At 38.5% G+C, this 13,704-nt stretch overlaps 2 protein-coding genes across 2 annotated transcripts; one reads left to right on the forward strand and one right to left on the reverse strand.

Annotated features, from left to right (window-relative positions):
* Positions 1–3,344: 3,344 nt before the first annotated feature.
* Positions 3,345–4,286, forward strand: LOC115526284 (olfactory receptor 51V1-like). The gene has a single exon (XM_030333736.1). It carries the CDS (start codon positions 3,345–3,347, stop codon positions 4,284–4,286), a length of 942 nt encoding a protein of 313 aa, XP_030189596.1.
* Positions 4,287–12,059: 7,773 nt separating this feature from the next.
* Positions 12,060–12,998, reverse strand: LOC115525917 (olfactory receptor 52A1-like). Its single transcript, XM_030333327.1, has one exon. It carries the CDS (start codon positions 12,996–12,998, stop codon positions 12,060–12,062), a length of 939 nt encoding a protein of 312 aa, XP_030189187.1.
* Positions 12,999–13,704: the final 706 nt, after the last annotated feature.

The following is a 13,704-nucleotide window of genomic DNA, read 5'->3' on the forward strand; positions in this document are numbered from 1 at the left end:
GTTCTATTTCTTCTTTATTATTTGGATGCCCTTTTTTTCTTGCCTGACTGCTCTGTCTAGGATTCTCAGTTTTGTAGAATAAAAGTGGGGAGCATTGACACACTTGTCTTATTCCTGATCTTTGATGAAAAACTCAACGTTTCACCATTGAATATGAAGTTGACCATGGGTTTGTTTTATATGGCCCTTATTATGTTGAGGTATGTTTCGTCGATACTCAATTTCTTGAGAGTTTATACCATGCAAGGATAATGTACCTTGTTAAATTCTTTTTCCTGTATCTATTGAGATGATCACATCACTTTTTATTTTATTCCATTAATGTGGCATATCACATTTATTGATTGGCATAGGTTGACTCATCCTTACATCCCAGAGATAAATCCCACTTAATCATGATTTATGATCATTTTAATATACTATTGTGTTATGTGCTTTGTGTGTGCAGAGTGCTAATATATCACCTAGAATTTTGCATCTTCATTCATCAAGATTATTGGTCTCTAATTTTGTTTTCTTGTAGTGTCCTTATCTGGCTTTGGTATTAGGGTTATGTTGGCCTTGTAAAATGAGTTTGGATGTATTCCTTCCTCTTCAGTTTTTTTTTGAAAGAGTTTGAGAAGTATTGGCATTAATTTACTTTAAATATTTATTGGGATTCCCCAGTGCAACCATCTGATCCTGGACTTTTCTGCGTGGAATGGTTTGGATTACTGATTACATTTCCTTACTCATTGTTAGTCTGTTCAAATTTTCTGTTTCTTAATGACTCAGTCTTTGTAAGTTTTATGTTTTTAGGCATTTATCCATTTCTTCTACATTATCCCATTTGTTGTTTCTGTGATATCAGTTGTAATGTCTCCTTACTCTTTTCTAATTTTATTTACTTGAGTCTTCTCTCTTTTCTTCATAGTAGCTAAAGTTTCGTAAATTCTTTTTATCTTTTCTAAAAAAAACAACTCTTAGTTTTATTGATTATTTCCACATTTTTAAATCTCCATTTTATTTATTTCTAGTATGGCCATTGTTCTTTCTTTCTCTTTGCCATCTTTGGGCTTAGTTTGTTCTGTTTCTAATCCCTTGAGATGAAAAGTGAGGCTTTTTTTTTTTTAATGTTTTGTTATTTATTTTTGAATAAGAGACAGAGAGAGACAGAGTGTGAGCTGGGGAGGGGCAGAGAGAGAGGGGGAGACACAGATCTGAAGTGGGCTCCAGGCTCTGAGCTGTCAGAATGGAGCCAGACACAGGGCTTGAACTCACAAGCTCTGAGATCATGGCCTGAGCCAAAGTTAGATGCTTAACTTACTGAGCCCCCCAGAAAAGTGAGGGTTTTTATTTGAAATATTTCTTCTTTCTTAATGTTGGCATTTATGGCTATAGACTTCCCTCTTAAATCCCTTAAATTCCCTGCTTTTGAATCATTGCATATGAGTTTTTTATGTTTATTTATTTATTTGACAGAGAAAGAGAGAGAGAGAGAGCAAGAGAGCATCAGCACAAGTGGAGGAGCAGAGAGAGAGGGAGAAAGAGAATCCCAAGCAGGTCCAGCACTGTCAGCGCAGAGCCAGAGCAGGGCCCCATTCCATGAACCACGAGATCATGACCTGAGCTGAAATCAAAAGTTGGTGGCTCAACCAAATGAGCCACACAGATGCCCTTTACTGTCCCATTTAATTTTATTTTCAATTTTTAAATGTTTATTTACTTTTGAAAGAGAGAGAGAAAGAGCACAAGTAGATAGGGACAGAGAGAGAGAAGGAGATGCAGAATCTGAAATAGGCTCCAGGCTGTGAGCTGTCAGCACAGAGCCCAACACAGGGCTTGATCCCAAGAGCCATGAGATCATGACCTGAGCCAAAGTCAGATGCTTAACTGACTGAGCCACCCAGGCATCCCAATTGTCCCCATTTTAGATGCGAAAATTGATATAAGGTTAAGTACGTTGCCCAAGGACACAGTGCTCACAGGAGTTGGAGAAGGGTTTTCAACCCAGAAAGTCTGGCTTTGTAAGCACATTATTTATCTCTGTGGTCTACTGCCTATGAAAAGATATAATCCTTAAGTAATTCTAGAAATTAAATTAATAACAGAAGTACTCTAATTCTGAGAGTTAAATAATGCTAAGATTCCTAGTACACAGTAAATGCAAAAAAAAAATGCTCGGTAACATTACTGTTATGAAAATAGAGACTCTAATTCAAGCAGTTTAAAAGGATTATCAACCGTATACAAATCTGTTATGACTTACAAAACAACGTTTCATTTGCCAGCACACAAACTCTTTGAATACTGATGGCATGAGTTCAAATAAAAAGAGAAAAGTTATACTGAAATGAAGGGAAATAAAATGAAATTTTATGTCAATAAGAATAACCTGTCTTATATAGGATGTATCTGCGGTCCTTCAAAAAAACATGTAAAGACCAGTGAGGGAGGAGGCAAACTACTACATGTTTCTGGAACTGTCTGTCCAGTACTCATTTCAAAATCTCCCTGAATGAAGGAATTATTTTTATAAACTTGCACTTGTAAGAATATTCAAAATTTAGTGGAGTGGAACATCTGCTCTACAGATATTCCCATGGGTTTTCTCTCACTCTCCCAAAGAAGCACAGCCCCTATATCTTGCATCATTCACTCTCAGAACCTCCCAGGGTTTGGGGGTTTACTCCAGTGACTCCTAGACCTACATAAATCTTGCTTCTTCTGGAATATCCATGCCACCGTGACAAAGAGAAAAGAACCAGATCCATTTTCAAGATTGGCAAGACCATCTCTGCTGTGAGCGATAGTTATTCTTTATTAAGTCCATGAAATGTACATGTAGAAGTGGACAACATGACTGAGAGATGACTTCTATAAATGACTGAGTGTCTTATGTAATAAGCAGAGGTGAATCTTACACGCTACGGCAGTGAGTTGCAATTCATTTCACGAAGTTTTAAAGGCAAACACTCGAATGTGTTTTCCTTTTCTACTTGGTGTACTTAAACTTCATTATAATACCTTCACAAGCCGGGTATTTTCTCTGTTATTTGTAGTGTGTGAAGCACTGAGGTAGAAAGTGACAGTGAGATTATGGATATGGACACAATTCCTCTGATGGGGTCAGTGAACGAATAAGAAGGTTTCATATGGAGGCATAGTCTCTGTTTCAGAGCAAATGAAGCTTCTTATAGAATACAAGCATTGGTATTACGTGTAATGAGTTCTTGTGCTAAGTGCAATCATTCCTTTCACAGCTGTTACTTCAAACTTTATATTAAGGCAGTGGAGAACACATATGATTCTTAATAAGCTGTTTAGTATATTTTTTTCTGAGAGGTATCCATCTTTAGAGATCCATGTCTGTTCAACCTGATTCCAAAATCAGTAACTCCACCTTTCTCCTTACGGGTTTCCCTGGCCTGGAACGGGAATATCCTTGGCTCTCCATTCCTTTCTCCTGTATCTATGCTATGGTACTCTTAGGGAATTGCCTGGTGTTGCATGTGATCCGGACGGAGCCCAGCCTGCACCAGCCCATGTTCTACTTCCTGGCCATGCTGGCCCTCACTGACCTGTGCATGGGGCTGTCCACAGTGCACACGGTGCTCGGGATCCTGTGGGGGATCAGCCAAGAGATTGGTCTCGATGCCTGCATTGCTCAAACCTTCTTTGTTCATGGTCTATCATGCATGGAGTCTGGAGTCCTTCTTGCCATGGCCTTTGATCGCTTTACTGCCATCTGCAATCCTCTGAGATATACATCCATCCTCACCAATATGAGAATCATCACCATTGGTGTGGCCATTTTAGGGAGGAGTTTCCTGTTCATTACCGCTCCCATTGTCCGCCTAAAGTTCTTCGATTACTGCCATCCTCATATCCTCTCCCATTCCTTCTGCCTGCACCAAGACTTACTTCGGCTTGCCTGCTCCGACATCCGCTTCAACAGCTTCTATGCGTTAGCCCTGGTGATCTGCACACTCTTTTTGGATTCGGTGCTCATTCTCATCTCCTACATCTCGATCCTGCATTCAGTCTTGACTATTGCATCCCGGGACGAGCGGCTCAAGTCCTTGAAGACCTGTGTCTCCCACATCTGTGCTGTTCTGGTTTTCTATATCCCAATTATTGGTTTGACTATGGTGCACCGCTTTGGAAAGCACCTCTCTCCTGTGGTCCACGTCCTCATGGGCAATATCTATATCCTTTTCCCACCCTTGATGAACCCTATCATCTACAGTGTCAAAACCCAACAAATACGTAGCAGGATCCAGAGATGGTTCACTAAACAAAACTGAGTACTAGAAGTTAGTGTGTTCTAAGGAAGGGAAGGTTGTATTTGCAAGAGGAATGACTGGTAATGATTTGTAGCAGAAATAATAAATGTATATGTAATGTTTAACAGATTAAAGGCATATTTATAGTCATTTCTTAATTTAGTTTTCCAGAGCCGGAGAAATAAGCAGAGACAGTGTTACTGATCTCATTTCCTAATTTTAAAATTAAGTATAACGTTAACTACACCGACTTGTGTTCCCCAGTGTATCAGTGAGCACTTGCCTGGGTAGTTACTAAGTTTACGGTACCATCCGTGCTTTTTGAATTCTAGTTCAGCATGTGATTTTATTTTTCATAGAACTGGTATATCGGTACATTTACTTGTATAGGACAAGTAGCCTTTACATATTATTCCCATGTGTCACAAGTTGACTCTGTTGAGTTTGTTGAGAAGGAAAATTTTACTCTACCCTTCAAGGTTCTTCTAAATTAGTCTAATAATTACATTGGCATGAGACAGATTAACAGGAGGAAAAAACAAAATATAATTAATGCACACAGAGGTCCATAGTAAAGTTAAGACCAAAGGAAATGACCAAGACATGAAGTTTTTATACATTTTAGACAAACATCCATATGTGAAGAATTGACGGGACAAAGAAAACTTATGCTCAGGAGCTTCCATTAGTAAAGAATTCTAAATGTGGACTAGAATTTGGGCTGGGGTAATAAATCTGTAAAAATTATAAGATTTATTTACATAGGCTACTTTGGCCCTGATTCCCTATCTCTGATGATAAGGATGTCTCTTTACCTCTTGATGCAGAGAAGGTACCTTTCACATGGGAGATGTGCTTCCTGCTTTCTGGAGGCAAAGAATCAGCAGTCTTGCACTGGCTGTTTCTTAAATAAGTTTAATTCAGCATAATCTTTATGGTATTGTGGCATACTTCGGGGCAGCTTTCCCTAGGTTCCTACAAGGTCATTCACACCTCTTCTACATATGTTTAAGCAAAAGTGCCTAGAAAGCCCATTCTGTCTCACCTAATAGAAGGCGGGATTGGTAGATTAGATTACACGGTTTAATGTAAAAGATTTGGTGAACAGTGACTGAATCAGCTATCATATCTCTACATAGTCTACGAGGTACCCCCAATTCTATATAGTTTACAATACTCATGAGAGTTGCCAATTGACTTTAATCTTGGTGTCAGTGTACATGAAATTTTAAACACAGATCAACCTCTTTATCTTTAAGGTAGGATGCGAAGGCACATATATATTAAGTAAAACATCAGTACCTAAACTGGGGATAGAATTATGGTTGTGAGAATCTTTTGAATGTATATCCCATTTTTTAAATAATGTTTGTATTTATTTTTGAGACAGAGCGAGACAGAGTATTGAGTGTGGGAAGGGTAGAGGAGAGGGAGACACAGAATCCGAAGCAGGCTCCAGGCTCCAAGCTGTCAGCTTGGACATAATGTCTTTGGGCTTCCAGAAGCAAATGAAAGAAGCTTCTCAGTCAGTGGTACTCTTCTCCTCTACTCTTGTTTTTAAAAAATTATCATAGTGGGTCTCTGATTTTGTCAGAACTCTAAGATCATATCATCCTTCTTATTTATATTATGGAAGGAAAAAGATCCACAGATACACATTATTGTTTTCAGAAAGGACATCCAGGAGTAGTGTAGCAATATAAGAAGTTATGTAGAAGGCAAGTCATTTGCATTACAACCAGCCAGATCACGTGGGTAACAGAGTAACTGCTGATCTCTCTGTTATGTCCCTCTGCACCTGGGGATACAATAATTATACATGTTAAACTTGCTTGGAAATGGCATTTCAAGCAGAGTTTGATGAATCTCCATATTCCACATCCAACTACCTGATAACATTCTGTTATTTTCCATTGTGTCGAGGTCTGGAACTGACACTTTGGATCAACAAATCTGACTCTGACAAGTACATTAGTAGATAAATCTCCATAAGTTTTGTATTTTTAAGGTGTTTTTATTTAATAGAGAAAGACACAGTTCACAGGAGGGACAAAGAGAAGGGAGAGAGAGAATCCGCACCATCAGCACACAACCTGACATGAGGCTTGAACTCACCAACCCCAAGATCTTGACCTGACCTGAAATCAAGAATGGCACGCTCAACTGAGACACCCAGGAGCCTCTTTTTCTGTTTATTTCTCATTTTATTTATTTACTTTTTTTAGTAAAAAAACTCCCTATGAAAGAGAACAGAGAAACTGGTGACACCCAGGAGCACAATATATTCATCTATCTATATCATTTGTATCTACATAAGACTGGATGTCTCTCTTTTCTTTGTTTTTTTTTTCCAATAACAATTTTACTTTTTTAATTTAAAATGTATGCTTGTTAACATATAGTGTAATAAGGGTTTCAGGAGTAGAATTTAGTGATTCTTCGCTTAAAAAGAGTACCCAGTACTCATCCCAACAAGTGCCCTCCTTAATGCCCATCACCCATTTAACCCATCCCTGACCCACCACCCTTCCAGTAAACCTCAGAGTGTTCTTTACACCCAGGAGGCTCTTATGGTTTGTCCTCTTCTGTTTTTATCTTATTTTTCCTTCCCTTCCCCAGATGTCCTTTCAAAAGAAAGTAAAGGAACCGCTTTGAAAAGATCATCCAACCCCATGCACTTTTGGTGAGTCTGGGTGAAAATTTCATGCCATTTTTACATGCCTCAAAAAACTCTATTTTATTTTGCCCACATAATAACAATTGAATTCCTGAAAATTAGTGGTGTGCTTAAAATCGCTGACATTTTAGAATACCCATATCTGAATACCTAGATGGGAGGAATCTCTAGAAAATATGGAAACTCAGAGGCGACAATGTATAGAGGCAAGAGGACTCAATCTTGCTGATAACAAAGTGTGGGGAAATGGGTCCATGGGTAATTCATGGACTAGAGGCTAGGTTCTTGGGCTTAAACTGCTCACAGCTGCCAGTAACATGAGATTTGGCCAATGTAAGCTCATTAATTCTTAATGAAATATATGTCACTTGAACATTTGAATTTTTCATGAGCTCAGGCATGAGAAATGAGTCGAAAATAAAGGGGTGAAAGGACATGTTTCCCAACAGGAGTCTAATATGGAAGTAGGAATGGAAGATAGGGAGCAGACTTGGGATACCAGAAATGATGGAGGAGAGGGCTCAACTAAAGAACATTTAATCACCTTGATTCACTGATGACTGACTTTTCTGAAAACTGGGCTCTTAGTCTAATTCAGATACATTTGTATCTGAAAAGATCATTGCTTTTTAAAAATCACATATCTTAAATTAGAAAGCCTCAAGCTACATTAGAAAGTTTCTATTTGGTGAAAACAGGGTTCAGTTGTTTCATTCTTTCCTAGTTGGTCCAACATTGCTGCTTTCTGTCAGCAAGCCCATGATCATTTAATCATATACTTATTGTCCCCAAAAATGCCAGTAATGCAGGAAGAGCTGTGGTTTATCTGGCTAAACCTCAAGTGAAGGAACCGACTCAACAGGTCCATTCTAGAAGCAAGTCTGTATCAGCTGATGTATATTTAGAATAGACTAGTTAGTCAACTAAGACATGTTTCCAAAGCTTTGCTCCCCAATGTTTAATCCTAGAGATTTCCTCGATCATGGATTCGTTTATTCATTTCTTGTTTCTAGAGTTAATCAGAATTAGAAGAGAAATCCTTTAGTACCATTCACATTGTCTGGCATATTTAACAGTAAGGAGCTGATGTGGCAGCATTACCTGACAGGTACAGGTGGTGGGAAGGCAGGTGGGAGAGGACCTAAGTGAGTACAGGGCAGGGGGGCTGGAGTGGTTATCACTGGAAAAGCTGGTAGTGAAACATTATTGGGTGAACTTGGGGAAAGGGACTTCATGCTTTGTTGTTGGGGGCCAGTTGTGTTTTTACAAGACACCTGAAAACCATGGTCTGTCTTCATAACACCATCACTCATCACTCATCACTCACCTGTCATTCACTCTTTTTCCTCCTGAGACTCTCATCTCATTCACTTGTGCTTATGCTGGCAGCATCTCTTTCTTCTGTCTGCACCCTCTAGAACAGCCCGCTGTATGTATCATGAACTCTTATCCATTTGCTGCTCGGCCATCTGCCAAACTGTGCACATCTCTGGAATAGACTTTCCTCTCTTCTTCTGTCCCTGAAAAACAGACTTGCACCCTCTTTTGTAAATGTGTCCAAGCTCCTGTTGGTGGAATCACACTCCAACAAAACTCACAGGAAGGTCTATAATTTTCTAGACACAGCATAACTTTATTAAGCTTGAATTGGCAAGTATAACGTTCCCCAGTGTACATGGAGAAGGAGGAGGTCTGAATATGAGATTTCCTAGCCACTAACCCAAGCCCCCAGGGACCCAAAAGCTCATAATGAAGCCCTCTTTTGTCCATCCACATCTAATGTCTCTGAAGCCATTTCTGCAACTTGCAGAATCCCCTTGGTCTCTTCATTCCTTTTTCCCCACCGGGGAGATGTAGAGAAATTAATATATACAATCTGTATTTTTTGACATTCCTTAAAAAATAAAAAGATTTTTGTAAAAATTAAGTAATTAAATTTACTTTTGTCAGTTTCTTTCTGCTGTCCTCCTTTGGAAAAAGATCGAAAGGACACTTAAATGTACTTAAATGTATGTTCCTGTGCCAATGAGTTGCATATAAATAAGTATTCTGTGACCTTTCTTTCACTGAGACACTTCCGGAGACAAAATCTGTATCCACAATGGCTCTCTATCACACATTTAACACTCATTCTCTTGTAGTATCATTCTTTAGATCTTTATTTTATTGAAGCTTTGTAAATTGAGTAGTATTCTCACAATGACCAGTTATGATGGACATTTCCACATTCCCCTGATTAGTAGACTTTCATTACAGAAGCCTACACATCTGATTGTTATTATTATTATTGTCAATTGTAAATGGTACATAATTATATATAATTACATGAAAATTTTTTTGGAAATATGCCTTGTCACTTTTTATGTAAATACTTACAATATAGTCTTTGTTTCCTTGCCCCCCGATAACCCAAACTATTTATTTGCATAAATGTTTGCTGAACTCTAGAACATTAAAATTGCCTCCGATGTTTTTTTACTTTTATTTCAAAGAAATTGTTATTAAAGCACCACAACCCCTATTGGTAATCCAAGCAAATCCTATCTGATAAATACTGACATTTCTTTTTTTTTTCATATGAAATTTGTTGTCAAATTGGTTTCCATACAACACCCAGTGCTCATCCCAACAGGTGCCCTCCTCAATGCCCATCACCCACCCTTCCCTCCCTCCCCCCCATCAACTCTCAGTTTATTCTCAGTTTTTAAGAGTCTCTTATGGTTTGCCTCCCTCCCTCTCTAACTTTTTTTTTCCCTTCCCCTCCCCCATGGTCTTCTGTTAACTTTCTCAGGATCCACATAAGAGTGAAAACATATGGTATCTCTCTTTCTCTCTATGACTTATTTCGCTTAGCATAACACTCTCCAGTTCCATCCACGTTGCTACAAAAGGCCATATTTCATTCATTCTCATTGCCAAGTAGTATTCCATTGTGTACATAAACCACAATTTCTTTATCCATTCATTAGTTGATGGACATTTGGGCTTTTTCCATAATAAACACTGACATTTAAAACAGCCTCCAAAGATGCCTCAGGATAGCCTCTGGATTTACAAAGTGATCAAATTCAGTATTCATTCATAAGGCCCAGTCCATAAAACAAGCCAGAGTACCTACATCCATGTGACATGCAGTCTAATATTGCTTATATATATAGTATTTTAAGTGTCCTAAATCAAAGTATGGACATCTGCACACATGTGAATATTTTCCATGCTCTTTTTAAAGTGATCCATGAGCTCAGGTTTTCAGGAACAGCCCACAAGCCTTAAGTTCTCAAGTCATTAATTTGGACAGAACATTTCATGTGTTCATTAGTACAATAACCTTGAGTGATTCAAAAGCATGATGTTTTAAGCCCACTGAGAAGATACGCTGCCATGTGTCAAATAGATACACACATTCACACACATGCACATTTTTGGAGTGAAAACTGGCCAGTGACATATGATAGCTTTCAGAATAAAGTTCAAAAATTCCGCATAGTGTCCATAACCATTCTTGATATTTGTAGTTTTCTTGTCTCTACAAGTTATGCATTACATGTAGAAAAACTGTGCCATTTCTTGATTTTCTATTTAAGCTCCAAGACCATCTACCTGGCATGGTATGTCCTTACCTACCAGCAATTCATCTGTCATCCTTAAGACTCCCTATAGGGAAAAACTAATACCACATGATTTCAAGCATATGTAGAATTTAAGAAACAAAACAAACAAGCAAAGGGAAATAAATAAGAGACAGAGAAAGAAAGGACTCTTAACTGTAGAGAACACATTGATGGTTACCAGCAGGGAGGTGGGTGGAGGGATGGGTTATATTGGTGGCGGGGATTAAGAAGTCCACTTGTCATGATGAACACAAGGTGTTGTATGGAAGTGTGGAATTACTATATTGCACATCTGAAACTAATATAACATTGTGTGTTAACTAACTGGAATTAACAAAAAACTTAAAAGAGGAATCAGACTTTGTAATTAAAAACCAAAGAAAATAAGAATAATTCTACAGATGCTGCTTTCCTTTGGATTTCAATGCTTCACTCTCCTGGCTAACCCCACATTCCAGAAGTACCTCTATTACTTCTTTCATTTTCGTTCCCCTGTCTCTCTCTTTGTCCCAGTAATATTAAGCTATAATGGCTATAAACCCAAAACACATAAACACTGTCAATTTGTCATTATGCTTCTATTCTTGGGTATAGCATTTATAATATTGTAGGGTTTTGATAACACTTGAGAAATTAATAAAGGCATAAATGGTGAGTGTGCATAAAAAGTCCTGAATTGTAAAATAGAATGCTGGATTGTTCATAATGTTTAAACCTTAATGCCCTGAATGACACTGGAAATGTTGAAGTTTGAGGACTATGTGTCTTTAGATTGCATACAGTTTTTTGTTTCTTTGGGGTTTTTGTTTGAATAAAAACAAAATGCTTCCTCTCATTAATTTTATTTCTTAAGTTTATTTATTTATTTTAAAAGAGGGAAAGGAAGTGCACAAGTTGGCAGGGGCGGAGAGAGAGAAGGTGAGAGAGAATCTCAAGCTGGCTTTGTGCTCTCAGCAAAGAACCCAGTGCAGGGCTTGAACTCATGAACCAGGAGATCATGACCAGATCCAAAGTTGGACACTTAATCAACTGAGCCATCCAGGAACCCCTCCTCTCATTTACTTAAAGATGATGAGGATGATCCAGACACAAATAGAATCAACAATGTGATTTCATCAAGTACCTGGACAATCCAAGACAATGATTCTTGGGTGCTTGGAAATTCATTGAGAAATAGATATTTATGGATCGTTGTGGAGAAGAATACTTAAAGGAGAAAATTCAATCAGGAACTGCAAAATAAGAAAAAAAATGGAAATGATACATATTCACTATTGCTGTTTCTACCATTCCCAACTCATTACCTACTAGGATTTAAATGGCACTGACTGATAGGTGTCATGGGCTGTGATGTGACAACTGCCTAAAATGCAGGCAAATTTCACAAAACAATTAAGGAGACAAGTCAAACATCATGAATAATATGCATTTTTCTGTTTTATTCTGTTTTGAAAGATTGTTATTTTGCATAAAGGAGAAGGTTGAAGACGTTAATCACAGTGCATTTTATGAATACAACATCTTTACCAGGTGAATGCGGATCTGCGTGGTCTTGGCACCATAGACAAGTGGATTGAGAAACGGGGGCACCAGCAAGTAGAGGCTAGAAAAGAGGATGTGGATATAAGGGGGAACATGAGCACCAAACCTATGTGTGAAGAAGGAGAAGAAGGCAAGGATGTAGAGCTGGAGAAAGACACAGATGTGAGCGATGCACGTATTGAATGCTTTCAACCGAGCCTCCTTCTGGGGCAAATGAAAAACGGTGATAAATACCTGTATGTAGGACAAAGTGATGAATATGAGGTCAAACCCTGCAACGGTGAATGCCACAAACAAGCCATAAATTTTGTTGACTCGTACATTTTCTGCAGCTAGTTTCACAATGGCCATATGCTCACAGTAGCAGTGGGAGATGATGGTTGTATGGTAAAACTGAAACCGGCATTTTATCAGTACTAAAGATGGGGCTACAAGAAGGGCAGCCCTGAGTGTTACCACAGCCGCTATTTGGGTGACTAGGCGGTGGGTGAAGATGGCAGAATGTCTTAGTGGATAACAGATGGCCACATAACGGTCCAGAGCCATAGCCAACAGGATGCCTGACTCTATGCACTGAAATGTGTGGATGAGCCCCATTTGAAGCAAGCAAGAATCAAAATAAATCTCTGGCACATGAAACCAGAAGATTCCAAGCATCTTGGGCACAATGCTCGTGCCAAGTACAATATCTGTGACTCCCAGCATGCCTAGAAAAATGTACATGGGCTCATGGAGGCTGCGTTCTGACCTGATGATGATCAGAAGCAAGGAGTTTCCAATCATAGCAATGAGATACATGACGCAGAATGGAATCCCAATCCAGCACTGCACAGTCTCTAGGCCTGGGATCCCTATCAGCGTCAACACAGAAGGCCTGAAGACTGTGATGTTGGAAACGGACATAATGTCCTCCGGCCTCCAGATGAAAATGAAAGAAGGTTCTCAGTCAGTGGCACTCTTCTACTCCTGTTTTAATTCAAAATCATCATAGTGAGTCTCTGTGATTTTGGCAGAACTCTAAGATCTTCTCATTCATCTCGTTTATATTATCAAAGGAAAAAGATCCATAGATACACATCACTGTTTTCAAGAGGGACATCCATAAGTAGTGTACCACAGTAAGAAGTTATGTACAAGGCAGGGCAACTGCATTAGAACCACCCAGATCATGTGGTAAAGGAATAATTTGCTGATCTTTCTGTTATGTCCATCTGGACCTGCGGATAAAATAAATATACTTGTTTATTTGCTTGGATATTGCACTTTAATCAGATTTTAATAAATCTCTCCCTATCCCACACTTCAGCTGACCTTAGTGTTCTAATTATTTTCCCCAAACCCTCTGAGTCAGAAAATGTCAGTTTGGACAATCACATAATCAGACTCTAACCAGTGTTTTGGTTTAAAAGGCTTCCTATGAAAGAGAAGTGAGATAGACATAGCTTCACCCATGAACATAATATATTTAGATACCTGTATCTATGTATTATATATTTATGTAGGACTGGATGTCCTTTTAAAAAAATGTGAAATAGAGCTTGAGAAAAGATGATCAAATCCATGTAATTTTACAATCTAAATCAAAGTTCCATGCTGATTTTTACATTAT

Source organism: Lynx canadensis, chromosome D1, assembly GCF_007474595.2.
Source record: "Lynx canadensis isolate LIC74 chromosome D1, mLynCan4.pri.v2, whole genome shotgun sequence".
NCBI lineage: Eukaryota > Metazoa > Chordata > Mammalia > Carnivora > Felidae > Lynx > Lynx canadensis.